The 21,724-nt window shown below is 41.8% G+C and overlaps 1 protein-coding gene across 3 annotated transcripts in view; it reads right to left on the bottom strand.

The window, feature by feature from the left end:
• Positions 1 to 21,724, bottom strand: part of IRAG1 (inositol 1,4,5-triphosphate receptor associated 1) — a 1,278,759-nt gene that overhangs the window by 390,650 nt on the left and 866,385 nt on the right. For all 3 annotated transcript variants that reach the window (XM_069623652.1, XM_069623654.1, XM_069623653.1), the window contains one exon: positions 1,986 to 2,064. In XM_069623652.1, the coding sequence (XP_069479753.1) occupies positions 1,986 to 2,064 (79 nt within the window). The remainder of the gene's footprint in view (positions 1 to 1,985; positions 2,065 to 21,724) is intronic.

The following is a 21,724-nucleotide window of genomic DNA, read 5'->3' as shown; positions in this document are numbered from 1 at the left end:
CAAGGCATTAGAAGTGGGCCTTCAAGGCAGTGGGCTGACCCACCAATCAGTGAGCAGGATGGAGGCAGGAGACTCAAGCAACAATGAGAAGTAGAGAAGGCACGGGCGACCATGTTCAAGGCACCACATGGTGCAAAGAAGTACAGGCAGGAGAAACCCAAAAAGCAGAACAATCATATACAAGACAGCACAAGCAGTGAGGCAGAGTAGCCCCGAAGCGCGCTGATGCCGCACTGTATTTACGGCAACAAAAAACACAAATATGTCGAATATTGTCAATTTTGAAAAATTTGCGGCAAATGTGCCCACAATTCCTGTGATGGTGTGGGGGGTGAAGGACAATTGCTCCTACCTTGACCTGGGGCGCCGGAAACCTCTCTGGTCAAAGTTACGGGCTCCAATGGTGAAAGGCAGATTCAGGAAGGAAGGCTGTATGTAGGTCCACGCGCTCTGTTGCGTTGGTGAGCTAATTAGTTATAATTAGGTATTAAGGCATACTAATTAGCTTTTTTAACGCTAAACCCAAATTCCCTACAGATACTAGAAAACCTTCAAATGTAACACACAAAGGGAGTCTGCAGTGACTTCGTTATTAAATTTGCACTGTTTTATTTACCAAACAATACAAAGGAAAACAAAGAACATTTAAAAAAAAAAAGGTGTAAGGAAGACAGGTAGAAGAAAAATTATATGAATGCAAGAGGTAAAGCAGATAAGAAAGTATATGTTAAAAAATAACTAGCACTTGAAGACCAACAAAGTCAGGGCGACAAAATCAGAAAATGTTTCTATTGAATTTACCAGCTCCCTGCCAACCAAGCCCAAGACTGCCACAGACAGCCCTTGCAAACAGGGCTTACGAAACAGCATGCGCGCAACAGCACGTGCACACCAGATGATAAGGGTTTCTGGGACGGGAGGGAGTGGCTTGGCAACTTAGAAACTTTTCCAAGTTAAAAACACCTAAAAGGGAAAAACACTGTGTAAATACAACATTCTTGCTGCAAATCACAAGTCCATAACACAATTAATGCTGGACATACCGTTGTTTCAATCGCAGAGTAGATCAAAAAGTCAGCAGGAGAGCCTCAGAAAAGCCACAGACAGCCCTTGCAAACAGGGCTTACGAAACAGCACACGCGCAACAGCGCGTGCACACCAGATGATAAGGGTTTCTGGGAATGGAGGGTGTAGCTTGGCCACTTAGAAACTTTTCCAAGGAAAAACACTGTTGTTTCAATCGCAGAGTAGATCAAAAAGCCAGCAGGACAGCCTCAGGAAACCCACAGACAGCCCTTGCAAACAGGGCTTACGAAATACCACGCGCGCAACAGCACGTTCACACCAGATGATAAGGGTTTCTGGGAATGGAGGGAGTGGCTTAGCCACTTAGAAACTTTTCCAAGGCAAACACTGTTGTTTCAATCGCAGAGTAGATCAAAAAGCCAGCAGGACATCCTCAGGACAGCCACAGACAGCCCTTGCAAACAGGGTTTACGAAACAGTGCGTGTACACCAGATAATAAGGGTTTCTGAGAAGGGAGGGGGTGGCTTGGCCACTTAGAAACTTTTCCAAGGGAATACACTGTTGTTTCAATTGCAGAGTAGATCAAAAAGACAGCAGGACAGCCTCAGGACAGCCACAGACAGCCCTTGCAAACAGGGCTTACGAAACAGCGCTGTTTTCCACAACACGCAGAATCAGCATAGTTTTTAAAAGCAAGGGCTGCCATCTTTTTCCGTAGCAGGATTTCTGAAAGTGCTCCTCTCCTTATTGCATAACAATAGGTAATGTGTTGCAGTCACTTTCTGGGGGTACGTTGGTTGGCATGGGAATTTATACATTAGAATTCATGAAAGCTAGAGTTTCAAACCATTCCACAGTGAAGCTAGTGACCGTTCCTAAAAAATAGACACCCAAACCAAGTGTTGCTCATAAGAACTCGTAAAATGCCTAAAGGCTTTGACATACTTTCTGACCATACCTCTTTCCTGTTCCGCTGCTTCACTGAGCTCCGGAAGCTTCGGCACAGAAAGGTTCTGATTTCGCATCAATTTATGTTCCTGTATGGAATAACACAAGAAAGGCTTAAGAAATAGGATGGTATGTATGCCAGTGCATTTATAAATGTGCATTGCCAGGGAAAGAAGTGTATTAATAAACTGAATGGATGTTGAACAGCTATACTAGGCAGGGCCATTTTATTGCCTGAACCATTTATTGTTCATCTTCAAAGCAGTTGTAATAAATGGTTATATGTGATTTTACCGACCACAATTACAGAGTAGTACATTTCATCTCGGGGAAAACACTGAAAAACACCTAATATATTTAATTTTTTTATTTGGGGTTGTCTCCCAAAACCTCCTGATTTTCCACCCTTACAACGCCACCCCAATACCATTCTGACCTATTTGAACCTCTTACCCCACTACCCTTTATATATTTATTTAATGTTTGCAGTGTTTTTCGGTGTTCTTGTCCATAGTGAAATGTACCACTCTGTAATGTTTTAGATGAATTGGCTCGGTACCTAATAAACGTGGTAGTAGTAAGTTAGAAATGTCCACGCAATTGCAACAGCTACATTACGACAATATTCGAGTTGCAAGAGGCAATGCAATAAGTCTGCAAACACCGCTACACACTTGTTACATCTTGCAAGGGAATATGTGAATGTATACTTTGCGGAAGCAGTGAACTGGCCATTAAACAGGCTGTGCGTTCGCTTGGTGGGCTTGCAGCATCAAATACTCTGATTTACAGAATGTTTAGCACAGTGCAAGTGACTTTGTACTGGAGCAAAATGACTTTGCACTGCCAACAAACAACCTGATTTACAGAACACTTTGCACTGAAAAAGTACTCTTTTAGCGCAAGGCAAAGAGTGCCTTTTTAGTGCAAAGTGATTTACAGAACAGTGCAAAGTGTATTTTTGCACTGCAAAAAATACACTTTGCACTGTTCTATAAATCAGGGTATTTGTTGGCAGTGCAAAGCCACTTTGCACCATGCCAGACATTCTGTAAATCAGGCCCAATGTGCCTAATTCATGGAACATTTAGCACGGTGCAAAGTGGCTTTGCACTGCCAACAAACACCCTGATTCACAGAGCGTTGCAAAGGGTATTTTTGCAGTACAGAGTGACTTGAAAATACACTTTGCACCGCTCTGTGAATCAGGGTGTTTGTTGGCAGTGCAGAGCCACTTTGCGCCGCTGTCAAAGTTCCATGAATTAGGCCCAAGGACTGCTCCCTTGATGGTTTTGCGCTGCCTCGCTGCAGGCAATCACCAGCCTTCCACCTTCCCTCTGAAGCAAGGTCTGTCTCAACAGAGACAAACATTTAAAAACACACATTCATTTACACCAGTGCTGCACAGCATGACAAGAAGCTCTCTATATAAAAACAATTATATTAAGAGTTACTTTTATTTTGGCCAGGCCCTGTGCATAATGCCTTTGCTCACTGATTCAGGGGAAGGTATTTGAGGTAGAAGGTCAGTTCTTCTCCTCCTTGTTCATCTTCTTCCTCATCACAGTACCCTATGAGCTGATCCCACACGTGAAAGACAAGTGGTTCGCAGTCCCCCTAACAAATGTGTTGCTTGTACTATTTTTTCTAAAGAACTCATCCCCTAAAATGGGTATAAAAGCACCTCTGACTCACTGAGGTGTCCTGTTATGTCTGTCTACACTGGAGGCAGGGTCACTGGTGCCCACTCTCCCACTCTCCAGCATGTCATAGGTAAGTAGTCGTGTGCGATTTGGGCATGACTGGATCGCTGTCTGTTTTAATTAGGTTTTTCCCTTTTAGGACATCCCGGGCTGTGTGGGCCAGGGGACTGTGTGGAATATAAGCTCCATAGGGGGTGAATATTGAGCTCATGCCTGCATGTCAGAAATTGTTTTCTTTCTAAAAATAGGCTAAGGGGGCTGGGCAGGTGCTCTAGCTAAAATGTGGTGCTCCAGCACCACGTTATCACAACCCCCCTTTTCTGTGAACTTACTGGAATAATGTTACTGCTGGGCAAGTCCTATTCCCTGCTCCTCACCCCTACCCTACTAACTTTCGATAGCCATGTTGGGGCTATCTCTTAGAATAGGAATCTAAGAATCCAAGAACCAAGAATCCAAGAACCCAGTGGTGTTCGGCATGGTGAGGGTCTCAGGGAAAAATAGTTTTTTGGGATCCTTCTTTTTACACTCTTGAGCAGTCTCTGCTGGGCACACCTGTTCTCTTACTCAGAAACAGGCTGCTGTGAACACCTGTTCTACTCAGAAACAGGCTGCTGGGAACACCTGTTCTCTTGCTCAGAAACAGGCTGCTGGGAACACCTATTCTGGTGAGCTTTCATTGGATCATCTGAGTCTCAGAGGCAGATACTGCTTTACAAACCACTTGCTTTGAATTATAACACACATATATATATATATATATATATATATATATATATATACATATATATAGTGGTCGTTGCCCGCCATATATTTAAAGGTAAATCCAAGAACCATTGACTTTTGTAAACAACCTACTGTTAATAACATTTGACTCGTAAGACGTAAGTGGGTGACAGTTTACAAAATAAAAACCTGGCATAGGGTATGCGGGTATGCCGGCATGCCATTGTAACATAGACCTCATTTTCGTTGATCTAATGTTGTTCTACACTTTTTTATTGTGGTGACCAGATGCAAAAGGGGGAGGGGAATCGACCACGGTCAATAAAAAAAGTGGCCACCAAAATTACGTAGAACTCTTTGTTAGGTGCCACAACATTTGTAAATTTTGGGCACTGGTGGCCAAAAGATAAGTGGTTTTGGACCGAGCCCAATCATTTTGACCTAGGCATAAATGTGCATCCAGGCACACAACGAAAACCTCTGGATAGACGTACACGAAATAACAAACAAGTTTGGCAAAAAGTGGTGCAGATGTGCCTTTTGGGTGATTTGGTGTGCATCCATCCAGTAATTTAAAACGTAATATTGGAAAAAAAAGGGTTTCGTATGGCCGAAAATAACGTTTATCTATCACCCATGGAGCATTGCACAAACGTAAAGCAGCCATCTTTTTTTCATCAATGCGAACCGTTGCTGCAGGAATTTCATGGCAAATATGATTTACACTTGCTGCACCTTCACACAAGCATAAATGAGGGGCCCAAAAAGCACTTTTCAAAATATATGCCAAAAGTTTACAAAGAATGTTAATTGCATGCAGATGGCCACCACTTACATGCTGTTGGGTTACCAACTTGCAATTTAAACATTTACACAACAGAGTTTAAAAGTGAAGATTAAACTAGGGGAAATCACCTTTACCCTTCACTTTTTCTATCCGTTTTGTAAATAGTGTCAGTGCTGACTGTACATCTTGCTTTACAGATGGCATTTGCAATGCATTCCTATAGAATCTCCCTGCTGGCACGTTGAAGTTAGAGTAGGAAAGATCAGTGGACATATTAATTCCACTGTGTGCTCCTTCTCCACCTCCAAATGGCACTAAAATACCCTTGAGTGTAAAAGTAAGGCACGCATGGTTAACGCCTTCGTTTTGCGCTTTACTTTTGCACTAAACGGCTTGCGAAATGATCCCCGCCCCTAAATATCACACCCATGAGGAAATAGAACGTGGTGCTTAACTGAGAAACATACTGATAATATTGAATGTGACATCTATGAAGATAAGAAAAGAAAAAGTATGACAGTTGGTGTGAGAGCTAGCATAACAAAACATATGAAATTAGTGAAAACACTTTAGGGAAAAGAAAGCTAAATTGAAAGTTCAACACAACAAAACCCTTAAAATTCCATGAAAACTCTTTTGGAAAGTGACATTAAGGTGATGGTTTAACACAACAAAACCCTTGAAATTCACCAAGTGTTGACAGCTCTGCCACCTTAACTATGAGCTTGTCCATTGTAAAGCCCATGAGCACCTGATGGAATCACCTAGGACATGTATTACATCACTTATTACATCATTGATATCATCACTAGAAACAAGAGCACACAGATGTCATCACACCAGACATCATGGAACGCTACCCATCAGAGTAAAATAATTATCTTGATCTTTTTAAATACACATGAAAAACTTATTGCATAAACCTTTGTTTTGTGCATGCCAATATACACGTAATATACCTGTGGACTGGTTAAAATGGTACAGTGGACATTGGTGCTGGCTGTACACCAGGAAATGTGGCTTCTTTTTGTGGCTTAGCAGTTCCCACGGCATGGTCCTAGGCCATGGCCTGGGCAGTGTGGCCATTGGTCCTGGCCACAGGCTCTGACCAGTGACCCATGGACTCTTTATGCAGTTAAAGTGGCACACTGACCCATATGGCTAGTTTGGATAGCTTTTCTCAGCCAGGGGCATGCAACCAGTGTGGCCAGGGCTTAATACCTTGCCCATTATTCCACTGACCCAATATGGGGTGGAGTGGTCCGATGGTGACAGTGGGTGGCTTGGCACGGCTGTCTTCAGTGCACTCTACATTCCTGTGATGCCTTTCATGATGTAATAAGTGATGTCATCTGTGATGTCAGCAGTGTGCTCATGGGAAGGGCAACAGGGGGCTCAGAGTTGAGGCTTCCAACACTGCCCAGAAACACACACACACACACGCACGCACGCATGCACGCACACACACACACACACACACACACTCTCTCTCTCTCTCTCTCTCTCTCTCTCTCTCTCTCTCTCTTAAAATACTACAGCTTCCAGAAGTCCTTGCAGCAGAATCATCATTGATTGGTAAGACTGCCTCCCTGATGATGTGAAGAGCACAGAAATTGGTAGTAGGAGAACACCAATGGCTGAGTGGGTTTACTGTGCAGGGAACTGGAGTGCGCCCCTCTCCTATTTTTTGTCATATATATATATATACATATATATATATTTAGAGAGAGAGAGAGAGAGAGAGAGAGAAATGACTTTGGAGTGTCTGCACTGTTAATTTCATACATACCTTTAGCTCCCACCCCTGCGCCCCTGCACCCCTGCAACCATTTTCCCTGTCTGTTGTACCTGTGCTTCTTTACAACTGGTACCGGTGTGGGGTACATTTAAGGCCCTTGCAGAAATCCCCTTCAAACAAAAAACACATTCTTTCAATGGCACATATGTGTGGTGAGCACTGAACACAAGAATGCCTCCCAAATAATTGCTCTGCATTGTTTTACCTTCATTCAAATCATCTGAAAAAGACCAGCATCCGAGATGGCTTTGCAATTTGCTCTTGATTTCATTTTAAAACACCACAAAGTGCATGCTTCATGAAAACACACCCCTGTGTGCTTTATTTCTTATAATTGACAAGAAGTGAGGCAAAACATTTCAAGAATGGCATTGCTGTGCTTATAAAGTACTTGAAGAACAAATAATTATGTTTTCCTTTCAACATGGCTTTTGTTTCCTGTTTCTGTGAACCACTGCTCTCAATTTGCAGAAAATGAAAGAAATTACATGGCGTTTCTTTTTCCCATGTCGAATATGAAGGAAATACTGTGCAGCATTCTTTTGCATCCATAAATTAACAGTATATGCCTAAGCCCCAGAAGATCACTTGAAGTGAAACTGTGGCCTGCAGAAACCACATTTTTAAGTGTGAAATAAAAGAAAACGAACACCTGTGTAAAACTGTGCTTTTGCAAATAGGAGAATGCTGTGTAAAAGTGAATTATAAATGACAGCTTGTGCTCACACAGAAACATGATTGGGTGGGGGTTTTGTTATATAAATGTATATTATGTTTATCCCCAAGACTTGGTTTCCTTTGAAAAGAAAAAGAAAAACTCAGAAACCAGCAGAACTGGTTTGGCCCAGGCACTGACTTGAAGGATGCCGGCCTCCAAGGGAAAAAGTTGCATCCATAAGGGAATCAGCCCACAAGGGCAGATGAAAAGGCTGAGATTGTGAAAATTCACTGCCCTAACAGACTGTCTGGCATCCCTGCAGTAAGGAACAAAGAAACCCAGTAGGGCTGGGGTATGACCAAGAGGTGTGATTTCCTCCAGCAACCCCGGAGGGAGTAACTGTAAGAACTTCAAAGGGGCATCATAAAAGCCCTTTGTTGCAAGCCAAGCTTGGCAGAGAGTGGTTGTGGGAGTTTGTGGGACCACACACAAATGTGACTAATCCAGCCCATTGACTTAAAGAACTTTTTATATTAAGACATTTCTCCCAATACCCTGAATAAGCAGTAATGTTATATTATGCCAGTATTTCATGTGAGATGTGGACAAACACAAAGAGACCAAGCACATGTTTCTAGCATTTGGTGAACTGGAACAGCAGGAAAAACGCATTTCGTGTGAATTATAAATGGGACAGACATGAAACTTGATGAAAAGATGCAAAATGTTAGTGGACATATGTGTATCCATTTGCAGAATTCTAAATATTATGCTTTTCATAAAAATGGTGAAATAGCGCCAAAGGGCAATGCGGTCTAGCACAGAGCCGCGGTCAGATTGTCTAAATCCCAGTGACATATCGAATCCGCATACCTGCTTTTTATAATAGTGACCAGTATAAATTTGAAGTTGTGCTTCATAACTCATTTTTGATTTAAAAAAGTAGCTTTGTGAGACAAAGAAAGGTAATAAATTCACCTACATAAATGATGTCATTTCCACTGAACCAGTCGGCCCCGGGGGAGGAGGGTGGATCAGTAAGATGACCTATCACAGGATCGGAAGAATTCCAGAGTACCACCCCCCACTCCAGATTGTAACCAATGATGTCATTTTGGATATATAAGGGGGAGACAGGGAAACACAAGGGATTCAGACTCAAAACCAGATCCACCCATCCGAGCCAGGCATACACAAGAATCCAGGGAGAAAGGAGGAAAGGCAGCTGATCCCATTCAGGAGAGCCCAGTGACCAGATCCCTTGCCCAGCTGATCCCAGTGATCAGATCCCTTGCCCAGCTGATCCCATCCAGGAGAGCCCAGTGACCGGATCCCTTGCCCAGCTGATCCCATCCAGGAGAGCCCAGCTGTCTCAGTGACCAGACCTCTTGGCCCGCTGTCCCAGTGACCAGACCCCTTGGCCCGCTGTCCAGAGACCTTGCTGGCTGTCCAGATTCCCAAACTCAAGCTTACATTGTAAGTATCATATCACCCAGCCTCCAAACTGTATATACTGCTGTTGTGACCCTTGCATCCTATTCAAGTCCCATTGAAATCCCAGTCAAATCCCAAATTGCCAGTATCCTCTGTTTACCTTTTCCATAGAAAAATCTGTGTTAGTCTATGTCCATGAGCGTCCTCATTTTATAATTATTTCATTTTTCTGTGTAAGTCCCTAATATCATTTGAAGGAAATCATTTAATTTCCCCATTGAAAATTCACGTTCATTATTGTTGCCATTCGAAATCAACAATGTTGTCAAGTGTTTTTCCTAATTATAGCCTTTAAAATATAGCCTCAGTAGAACTAGTCATTTTGCAACAAAAACTGAATTTGCCCGTCTATTGTGCTTTTCTATAAATTCCAATTTGCATTCTTCCCATAGAAAAACCCAAACCATCATCTGATTAAGAGTAATGCTTTCCCTCAGAATCCTATCAGTTAGGTGCCTGTGTTTCTGATCCTAAAAAACGATTTCTGATATTGACAGTTCAGCCCTTCTCTGTGGCTGCCTGTCATCACAAGTTTGGTGTAGGAAAGAATTGCAATTCTTGCACGTGTGTCTTCTTATGCACTGTTTTCTTCCCAAAATCAACTTTCTTGTCTGTGTTCACGTTGCTTTAGTGCCCGGCTCAGTAGTCTGTAAGCTTCCTTGTCATTAAAGTGCAGCCACACGAGTATCTGTCCTAGCTATCCCACCGAAATTGTAAACTGATGTACAAGTAACCAGTAAAATCTGAGTATGCCATTTTGCTCCTCAATAAGGTTTTCATTTTCGTTTCTGGCCTCCCACCTTCGGGTGGTAGGCTGGATTCAATATTTGATTTTTCCCTCTTCATACTGACTCCTTGCCACTACTTTCCATCCACAAAGAATTTAGTTAGCAGGTGTTTGGGGGGGAGTGTTGCAGGGGGAGTGCTGAACTTGAATGCCATCGGTTGTTCTGAAAAACAATTTTTCTTCTTTTTTCTATTAAATGTTTATGTATATTATTTTAGGAGTTTGAAGTAACTGTATTGTGGGGTTTTGCATTTGTACTGACATGCAGTGGTTGCTGCTGCCCTATTATCCGATTTTGCTCAGATTTTTCATTGAATCCTTAATTAATAAATATTTCATTGTTACACACTGGCCTGGTTCATAGTCCGTTGCGACATGGGGTGTTTGTTATGGTGGGTGTGAGATGGATTTGGGGCGTTCTCAAAGAAAGGATCCAAGAGTAATTAAAGATAAAAAGTGTTTTTATTGTGCGCCACATTCAGGGTCACTGGAAGAAGTCCCTGGCTGGAGTGTGCCGTGTTATAAAACCGTTACGCCAGGTAGATGTGGATTACAGGGGGAGCTGTTTCTAGGTTCTTCTTTATTTTTCTATTGTGTACCACTGTTTCTTACAAACCTTAGACACATAATTAAACACTTCATGCAATCACAAAAATGATTTTAAAAATTGTACAATCAAACACGTCACAGCTACAATTATCTATTCGTATAATGCTTAAAATACAGTACAAAATTGTAAGACAATCATCACAAAAGAACTTAATTTCATTAATAAGTGAGAAAGATTTTTATACTCCTATAATCTGTTTGAAAAATATTTTCCATATTTAATATGCTGCAGTAACAATGATCATTGGCTCCCCTACAGTCGTGCTACAAAATGGGTTAGCATCCAAATCCTCCAACCTACACACAAATGAGCTATGGCCAGCTATATAGTTATATAATATAATATAATTTAGAATAGCCAGTTAAACTAAGCCAGATGGTTTCTATTTTCCTATTACATAGTCTACACAGCCGAGAAGCACATGGAATATACCCTTCCACGCACCCAAATCCTCTCGAGTAGGTGGTTGATTCAATCTTAACCGTAATATAAAGTCACAAATGCTTTTACGTTTACTTATCTATAAATAGTTTTGAGGGTGTGGAAAACAGAGACCCTGATTGACGTAATCAGAAAATGGATAACTGAATCTCTATCCCAGTACATCGCTTTACTTTTTAATCCTCCGACAGAAGGTGACAAGACAAAAGGTTCTTTTATTTTAAAATCAACATTATTAAAAAAAGGGCAAGTATTTCTATTTCAAATTTCTTAAACACTTCTGTTTTATTACTCTCATTCCTGATAATAAACGAAAAATGCATCAATAGGGTCTCTGTTTTCATATAAGTATCTAGTAGTTTAAGGTAAAACACACCTCAGTTAATTCTTTAGATTGTTGTCAGTGAGGACAACCCCAACTCACAGATAATAACCTCTATAGGAACACACTGGGGTAACCCCAGGAAATATCTCCACATTATCCCCTAAAGTCCATGTAACCATTTAATTTAATTTTCCATAAAAGTTTCAAGACCATATAAAATGCCTGGAACAAGTCAGGATTTATTTAATTTCACCAGCGCAGCTACAGATTATCCACCCTTATCTGAGATGAAAGATTTGATTATGCGTTTTTTTTTTTAGATTCTTTGTTAAAATATGTTGGCGCACAATGTCAATGTTCAACCTGGCACTTATGGGTATCCCAAGATAAATGTATTCTCATACCACCTCAATTGAAAAACGGTCAATTTTCCAGTCCAGCGTATCTGATTTTTTCTTAGTCCCCCATACAATAATATTTTTTGTCTTTTCTTTTTTTGTATCAATCTATTAGTTTCAGAGTACTTTCCCAATGCCTGTATACTCCATTGTAGACCTATTGCTCTGTTGTCGAGCAACCAAGTGTCATCGGCATAAGAGAGCCACGATAGAGGTACATGATTAAATTTAGGGTGAAAGTTACTACATTCCTAGGAGAGTGATACATGTTCAAGACAAATAGTTAGTAAAGCAGGGGAGCCAAACACACCCCTGCTTTACCCCATGATTAGTCTCTATCTCAGATGACAAAGTTCCATCACCATCCATTCTTATGCTAACAGTGGTCTCTTGGCATGGCGCCTTAATCATTCCCATGATTGAGACATGTTGTGCCATAGTAGGTTTCTGGATATTGAATCAAAAGGCCTTGCTATAATCAACAAAGCAAATATATAATTTGCTTTCCTTTTTGGCTAATGTACTTCGAATCAAATTTAGCAGGGTGAATATATTATGCAGAGGTTCTCATTTGTGCAGCATGTATGAGGAATTGAGTTCCTAGCAACAGGAAAAGGCTGTGTATACAGGAAGTTGTAACCTATCTAGTTATTATGCTAAGCTAGCAACCCCAACAGCTGAAGTGCACTTGTTAATCAGTCTGCCTTACAAGACAGCCCGCCAGATTGGAATTGACATCTGTCTTTCAACCTTTCTGAAACATTAAGATGTGTGATATGAATGTGCTTTTGTAAAAATGCAATATTTTAGATCTACAAAGCAACTACAAACCTTGGGCATCTAGCTTCACTCCACCTTATCCCTATCAAGACAAACTAATGCTGTTAGATCAGCGTCGGCATAGACCAGCAAACTCATTGCGGCCTGCAGACCTTTTCTGACCACCCCCAACAGCATTAGCCTAGCTAGAACGCGTGTCATGTCTAAGATCGACTACTGCAGTGCCCTCTACCTGGGGACCAGCCAGTCCAACCTGAACAAACTACAAATTACCCAGAATAACGCCATTAGAGCGGCGTTAAATATCCCAAGAAACCAACACATATCTGATACAAGGACCAATTTGCACTGGCTCCCTGTCAAACAAAGAATTGTGCTGAAAACACTTGCCCTCACCCATAAATGCCTGACTAACAAGGCCCCACCCTACCTCTCCAACCGCCTCTCTTTGCATACTTCCTCTCGACCACAAAGAACGGCCCAGCTACACTGCCTATCCGTGCCAAGATTCAAACTCCAAAAAGCTGGAGGCTCAAGTTTCCCTGTTCTGGCCACTAAGCTTTGGAACTCACTTCCATCCGATATTAGGACTGTGCCTTCTTTCAACTCCTTCAAATTAAAAACCAAATCGTGGCTTTTCGCTCAAATCTGAGGGAGCCTCCGCCTTGGCAATCACCTGAGCAATCTGCCTTCTGACTATTTTTTGCCTCACCTAATTATGCTCACATGATAACCACTTACTGTGACCACTTTTGTACCTTGATTGTGAATTTTATGCTCTACTGCTTTTTGTACATGGTGTAGAATATATGTAAATTGGTTGAAGAAGCAATATGTTTATGCTATGGAATCTATGCAATATATGTAAATTTGCTTACCAAGTTTTTGCGCCCGGATAAGTTGCATCAATGTTCCATTGTGTAAATTCAAGACAGTTAAGCGGGTTCTACTGTTCATAAATCTGTTTTGTATTAAAAGATCTTATGTGTAAGGTCTCTATTCCCCCATATCCCAGCCAGGTGCAATTGATTTTTGGCCTTAAGCATCATGGTCCAAGCACCCACCACTTATTTAGTTTGGACTAATCCAAATGCCGCAAGCGCTTCAGAGAAACCATGACAGCAGTACCATGCTCACTGAAACAGAAAAGCGTAATTGCTTGTTTTGAGTTTCTTTTTTCAGTTCATTGATACTTTTATAAAGCAGTCTGCACATATTAGATGCATGAGGAGGAGCTGTTAACCACTCTGATTATAATGTTTGAGTCAGCGAATACCATTTACAATGGAAATGGCTTTTTGTTACTTTTCTAGAATTTAAAATCCAATCATTTAAAGTTGTATTTCTTTCCGGAGGTTAGTAAAACCCAGTCTTGCAACTTTTTGAGGGGGGAAGCTAATTGAAATTCTGGTTTACATCATTAATAAAAAAACAACTGCCTGTGACTACATAGCTCATATGTGCAGCTGCCACTCTGGGAAGTCCCCTTCAGCTGGAGATCTGTGTGCCTTGGTATATCATTTCTTTTCAAGCAACTTCTCACATGCATTAGGTTTCTGAGCATATCTTTCAGATCTTTTGCTTGCAAAAAGCTACAGGCAAATATTCCCCAACAGGGTTCTGGTTGCTCCTTCGTCACTTCAGCTAGCAGCCTTAATGATTATTTTGTAATTGGACCAATCGTGTGCTAGAGGTTTGGCTGCAATCAGACATGAGCAGGGACTCAATACCGTAGCCAGGATTGTGTCAGAAGTGGGCCCTGAAGCTAATTTAGTTGAGCCCACCGCAGTGACGTTAACATCTGTAAATGCCCATAAAGCACTGATGAGTGGGCATTTACAGATTTTGAGTGAGCCGTGCCCGCTCAGGCCATACCCTGTCTACGCCTCTGTGTTTATTTGGTCAGTCGTGCCGTCAAGCCTACTTAAGTTTACTAACTTCATTTATGAAAACATTGTTGCCTACATTGGGTTAAGCCCAGGCATGCTACATAGTTTGTGACTCCACTGCTCACATTTTGTCTCAAAGTACCGTTGATGTTTTTCGGTTTTGAGAGCCATGGTCTCAATACGGTTCTATGTGAAACTGTCCCCAGCAAAATGTAGTCATGTGAAAAGAAAATGAGCAAAAAGTTGTTTTGAAAAATGTAGTAATTTAAATTTAATACAATCAATGCAAAGTGTGAACATTTTTCCAGCAATAAGGTCGCCAAAAAAGCTATTTTTAAATACACAAAATTACAAGGCTGCAACTTTAACAATGACCCAAACCCCTCATAAAACCCCTACTATCACCCTAAATCTGTTCCCAAACCTTCCCCTAAGTCTAATTACTACACTGAACTCTTACAGAACAGTAACCCTTCATTTGCATTTTATTTAATACAACTTCAATTGAAAATTAACAGTGAACCTAATTCTAACCTCATCAGCAGCTCGCCACAAATGACATATCTTGTTCCCTAGTCCAAACTCTTGCTTTAATGCTAACCTTAGCCTTACCCTAACAGCAACTCTAACACTTACCCTAATGCTTACTTTGCTCTAATCAAACCATTACTCCATTAGCCCTGGACTTACCATATCCCCTACCCTAACACTTACCCTGACATTCAATCTTCCTAACTACTAACCAAACCCCAACAACGCCAGCCCTGCAGCAACCACCCTGACCCTAACTCTTAGCCTAATTCTAACCAAAATCTTTATTCTAACCCTAACCCCGATCCTTACCCTAATCCCTATTCTAACCCTTGTCCAGGCAATCACAAGCCTGCAAAACCCTTCTTAACCACAGCATTACATTTTTGCCAACTTTTCAGCTCCATTTCTTGATTATTTTTTGCTTGGCAACTTTTTCACTGCAGAGGTATTTTCACTACAACTTTTTCACTGACTCCGTTTTTGCAGGCAACATTTTCACTGGATACCCACCCGGGACAGGCAGCAACTATTCACACAGTGAGAAAAGCTGGCATATAAAGAATAAGGTGGTTCAAGCAAGCACTTCCCCGAAACCACAGCCTGCAGTCTAAAGTCATACTGGATTATTTCTTTTTGCTTTTTTCATTTATTCAGGGTTCATTTATGGTGAAAAATGCAAAACGAAATCAATTAAATCAAATTAGGCAAAATAGATTCCATGTAACCAAGTACATGACAGGCTTCTCACCCTGAATTTGCTGATTTGCTAAATGAGCCTCATATACAAAATACACCACATTAATAGTGAACCACAAGGTGTGGTCCTCAATGAGGGTAACAAAAGAAAATAAGTGGGCACCACTAGGTAGATATAATTACAGTCAGGTATCTATGTTAATCTTCAAGCTTTAACAAAAATATGCAAAAAATAAGTAAAAGCTCACAGGAGCTGGCTGTGATGAGTCTGGAGACACCCTGACTCGAAAACAAGTGAAGCAATAGACTAGATAGGAAACCCAGTCACACAGCTGTTCTCCGTTCAAACCCAACCTGGGTCGTGTGGTTCAAAACAAGTTGTTCCAAATAGTTCAAGTTCACTTCTCCAACTCTATATATTGTATATGAGTTCAAATAAATTCGAAGTCTTGGTTAAAGTAATGTGTGTTTTATCAAAGCAATATCAAAAATATCAAAAAATGATCACTAATACAATCTTAGTGAGGGCGCGGCTGACACATCTCCTAACTTGAGCAGACTTCAAGTGCCAATGTATTTCGGAGCATTAAACTCCTTCTTCAGGACAAGTCTATACTAATGTGGGAGAATGATAACAAGAAAGCATGGAATATGGCATAATGGTATGGTAGCATCAAGTGAGTGACATAAAAGCAATTAACAATACCACAGTCATTAATTGAATATATAGAAAAATAACATAATGAAAATAAAAAATAATGACATACCCATAGAAGGAAGGATTCAGATCAGATTGGAATATGTAAATAGAAAAGGAAGAAATTAATGAGTAAAGAAGACTGGTATCAAATAATAAGTTGACTACCAATGCTAGCAACAATAAAAAGGTTACCTCGCGTGCAGAGTGTAGCCAAACGAGGTAAGAGGTTCAGGGTCAGTATCAGACGTGTAGTCTTTGAAGGAGTTAAATGTGTTGCTTGCGATCGTGTGCTGGACCGAATCCAGTTGTCGATCTGTAGAGGTGAGGCTGGTTTAGTAAAAGGCGTGAGCCAGAAACAGGGTAAGTATGAGGCAGAGTGCTAGTATACCTGAGGATTACACACATTAGGAGGAACGCCGTTGTGCATCGCCGAGTGTAAGCGTTGCCAAGGAAACAGTGCAAGATATAGACACGTGACCGCAACGTGTAGGAGAAAAGCGCGATGCGGCACGTACATTGCAGGGCAGCATGTGAGATCAAGAGGCATCAGAGGGGCATGAAAATCAATTATAGAAACCACAGGAGGTAAATCAAGAATTTTAGGCAAATAAAGAATACAAACCAAAAAACTGAGATACATAGACATAGAAAAAATACTGGTGCCTAATATAAAACCAGAAACAAATAGAAAAAATCATGGATGCAAAGAATGTAGACAAAACATAGTAATAAGGTGAAGTACTACGTGTAAACACTACTATGGAAATATCAAAAATATGCATCTTATCCACGGATGGTGGCACCAGTAGGTACCACCTTGGGTCCCAGATGAATGTCCGGGGGTAGCGGCCTTAATGCAACAGCTCAGAAAGTGCTGTGTTTACAAAGAAACAATAAGGTGATTACTGAAAGCTAGTACATACTTATAGTGTCAAAACGACTTCAAGGGCATTAAACAGCCAGGAACTGCTGCGCATGCTGGGGAGCATTGCATGTGCGGACAGTGGCGTCATTACGCTAGGATCAGGGCTCCTTTTACATGGTGAAACCTGCTGGTATATAAGTATGATACAAACACTTGAGATACAGAAACAGTAAGAGTAACATTGCATGAAATCAATAAACGGGTACACCAAATTCAAATGTAACAATGATAGTTGATCTCTTCATTGAGGCCATTGGGATACAGGCTCCCAAGTCTATCAATCCAAAATGTCTCTTTTTGGTTGAGCCGAAGGCCCAAATCTTCCTGGGGATTGACTTTATTCAGTACTTCCAAGATCAAGAACCTTATTTGTGTCAGATTGTGGCGCTTTTCTCTCCAGTGTTAGGCCACTGCTGAGTTAGGGTTCGAGTTACGGATGCAGGAGCGCTGCTCATTCCATCGTACTTTTGCTGCTCTGGAAGTACTGAATAAAGTCAATCCCCACAAAGATTGCCTTCGGCTCAACCAAAGAGAGATCAATTTTTTGTAAGGCTTTCTTTTTCAATTATCTGTATCTGATTATTTTCTTTTTATTATGTTATGCTAATCTCATTTTATTTTATTGGGCCTCATTACACGGTAGGCTGTGGACCAAGGTGCTGTTAGCACCTTGGTCCATGCCGGTAAATTACCCGCACCGCCTTGGAGGAAAGTGGAATTACTGCCCTATTCCAAGGTTGGCGGGGTGGTAATTCCCCCTTCCTCCATTACCCTTCCCCATTCCCATTTTTGCCCCATAGGGCATAATGGGAATGGGGAAGGTGCTAATTACGGTACCGCAAATTGCGGTACCGTAATTAGCACCCTGGTCCCTTTGCGGGTCCCTACTTTAACGGCTGGTCTACACCAGCCGTTAATGTCGGGTCCCGCAAAGGGACCTCGTAGTAAGACGGTAAGGGTTAACGGTCACCAGTACCATTACCGGTGAGCGTTAACCCTTACCGCCTTCCGTGTAATGAGGCCCATTGTATTTTATTTTTGGGGGATTTATTTTCCATGACATTTTTTAATGCCTCCCATGAGCACAACTGTTTTATATTGGCATTTGGAGATTGTTATCGACTTCCACCAATCCAAATGTTCAGACGGCAGTAAATAACTACTAGTATTGACTGCATTCTGAACATTCTGACCTTAAAAGCAGAAAGGCAAACCAAAATGTAATTTCCAGGCAAGGATTCTATCAACAAGATGCTTCCTCTGTGGGAGTAGTTTTTTTTTCACTGCAACATCCAATTGAACAACCCAAAAGGACAAAACGTGGGAATATGGTTTCACTTTCTCATAGATAAACGGTTTACGTTTATATGACACCTAATGCATGTTCATGTTAAACCCACAGCAGTTTAACCAAGTTTGCAATTAAAATACTTAATTTATGAAGACAACTTCGTTATTTAAACATTACAAAAATATACCCACATTTAACTTACTAACTCAGTTTGTCTATTTTCTTACGTTTACTTCACCACCAAAACATGTATTGCTACTACTGCTATAAGTGGTCATTATTGCTTGGGATGAGGACCCTTCCCTAACTTTTAGCCCTCGGGCTTCGCCTCAGGGTTAACGTGGTGGCAGGTCATTATTCCACAATAATTACCACTACCTAGGTCTATTAGGCTATGTTAAGTATGACACAGAGAGCAGATGAGATGATTTATTTAGGCTCTCCACTTTCTGCAAGATGACACAGGATTTCGTTTTACCTGTGTAACACCCTCTCCCCACTCCCTCCCTCCTTCCAAAGGACATTGCTCCTTAACCTATCAACAGAAAAAAACAAGCATTGGCAAAGCCAATAGTTTGGGCTTTTGTGTAGGTATGGGATAAGCGTTTGCTAACCACTGATATACCTGGCCATAAAATTGCAGCAGCTGAAAAAGTATGTGATTATCTCGGCATATCATGGCAGTACCGGGCAAATGCTTATTTAATACGTCACCGCAAAACTGTTTGCCTTCTCTCTGAACTTCACTGCAAGGAAGGTATAGAAATCAAGTGGCTGAAGGCAAAGTTGTTGAAGACATTTTTGTTACACTAGTAGCCGTTTACAGCTGCAACTAAGCCATTAACTTTCACCAAACCGCTTAGAAATAACGGCTGCACTAAAGATTCAGGTAGTGAGCGGGAATGGCCGTAGGGTTTATCATAGTAGATAAATAACCAAACAACACCCACAAGCTGTGTGCTCCTGCTCACATCTCCCTCATACCTGTACTCTAATGCAATAGTTTCGGTTTATAGGTGGCGTTTCAGCACTACCTAACAGCCCAAACGAACAAGGCCAGAATGACCACAGAAAATGTATATGCAAATGGCCTCAATTATATTCATTGAGGGCTTCCTGAACACTGTCTGGATTTGTTTTGCACAAGCCATGACCTCGTCCAAACTAAACAGACAGCAGCAAGGCAGAAAAAAGGATAACTCCATCAGAAGCAGCGCAACAGAGAAATGGCATGGGAAGTGAGACGCTTATATGTTTTCATTGAATCACCAGGAGCGCCATGATGCCCTTGTTGGTGGAGGTGCGCTTTGGGAATGTCTAAATAAAATCACTGGTAACCCTAAACAAGGTAGGAGAACCGATTCAAATGATTCTAGGCCTAATTCACATGGCTCGAAAGATAAGGGCACCAGTAGGATTGACGCAGATGGTTGGTATTTTTAGCACCTTCTGATTTTCGTTAGATTTTTTAAGGGATTTTGTTTCTATTTTGGACTTATCCTCATATCAAACCCTCATCCAGATTTTTTTTTTTAAGCGCATTTGAAGCATTACTGTAGGGGTTTTGTGGTGTGAACCTGTTTAACCTTCAGTGAACAGAACCAAGCAAAGAGTTCAAACGCTCTGCTAGGGAAGCTTTTTGCAGTTTCAACTGATTCTAACCATTATCTGAAGCAAACACTTATCCCTTTGAGGGTCCTTACAAAGGCTGCATAGCATGTCCCCAGGGGGTCGCCAACTCAGCAGGTTAAGGCTAGCGTAGCCTTAGTTAGAATCATTGGATTGGCTGGTGAAAGCCATTTACAGCCTGTGCTGCCCAATGTCTTTGACTATATTGTGTCCAATCGCAGTTAAGTACTTTGGTGCATCAGCATTTTTTCAGAATAGGTTTAGGTTGTTTTTTCTTGAAATAGGGTTTCATCAATCTGCTATTTGGGTTTTCGACACAGAAATGGGCAACATACTGGTAACGGGCGCCTCTTGCTTCAGAAAGGTCGCGCAGTGCTTGGGGGCAGGGAGGAAGGGATGCTTAAAGCACGTGCGTAGATGTCTCTGGTGCTACATCTCATGGAGGCAACAGTTTACCCAAGACGAGCTGAGCAGTAAGAGGACAGTGCGGTGTATCCAGTTACTCACCTAGGCCCATGTATGGCAAACACTAAAGAGACGTAAAAGCAACATGAACATATATAAATGAAGACAATAGAAAGCCAGTCAAACATACGAATTAAGCTGCAAATCCTCACTACCCACAGACACTGCGGCCCTCCTTATCCCCTTCCAAAACAACCCCACCACAACGCTCCTTGCTGTTAATGGACCAGTGTAATGGTCACGTAACACGGAATACGAAAGTGGATCCCACACACCACCACAAGCCGCACTTGCGACACGTGACCCAGACATCCACTGCAACATGCGTCTCTACGAGGCCACATAGGGCTTTTCAGCAGGTATAATAAACTGTATTTGCGCTGCAAACTCTGTGTTCCCCACCCCCACCGAGCCTTTCCTAGCCACACCCAGGCCTAACAGCTCAGTCTTAGTAATTAGAAGGTGTCAGGGTTGAGACTCCAGTGACTCAGAACAGCGAGGATGATCACACCCCTGGAAACAAGCAGCTCTCCGGCCACTTGACCCTGGCAACTGCTTCCGCAGGAGGCTCTCTGCTGATATATAGAGCGTGTCAGCTAGCAATACAAGCTTTATTTGAAATTAGCTGCAAACCCTGTACTACCCATTCCCACTGCAGTCCTCCCTATTCCCAAGCCTCACTGCACTGCCGGCTTGGAATTCTCCCGTCGGTTAAGTGGTCACATGACAAGGATGCAGCCTCAAAAGACAACCACCAGGGTAGCCTTGCCCGGGCAGCCGGTGAAAGGTTAAAGGTGAGACACCTCTTTGCCTGTTTACTATGTTTCTCCTATCCCCAGGCTAGAGCAGCAGACTGGCGATCTTCCAGGTATGGGAGGTCACTCCACTGTTCTTTTGGTCCTGGATATCCCCAATGTGATTTCTTCCATGCTGTCATCTTTCTTTTAGGTTGGGCCACACTCTGAATTTTCTCCTAGGTTATATCCCTCTATATTTCTGCTCTCAACTGTGATGTTACTCGTACTAGCTAAGCATAGAATAGCTATGAGCAGGAAAGCAAATAGTAGGCCAAAAGTGGAAATCTGGTGGCACGATCTTCAAAAATGGGCAGAA

Source organism: Ambystoma mexicanum, chromosome 11, assembly GCF_040938575.1.
Source record: "Ambystoma mexicanum isolate Mex_15411 chromosome 11, UKY_AmexF1_1, whole genome shotgun sequence".
Lineage (NCBI taxonomy): Eukaryota > Metazoa > Chordata > Amphibia > Caudata > Ambystomatidae > Ambystoma > Ambystoma mexicanum.
The sequence above is the reverse complement of the archived record's forward strand: the minus strand, read 5'-3'. Positions and strand labels throughout refer to the sequence as shown.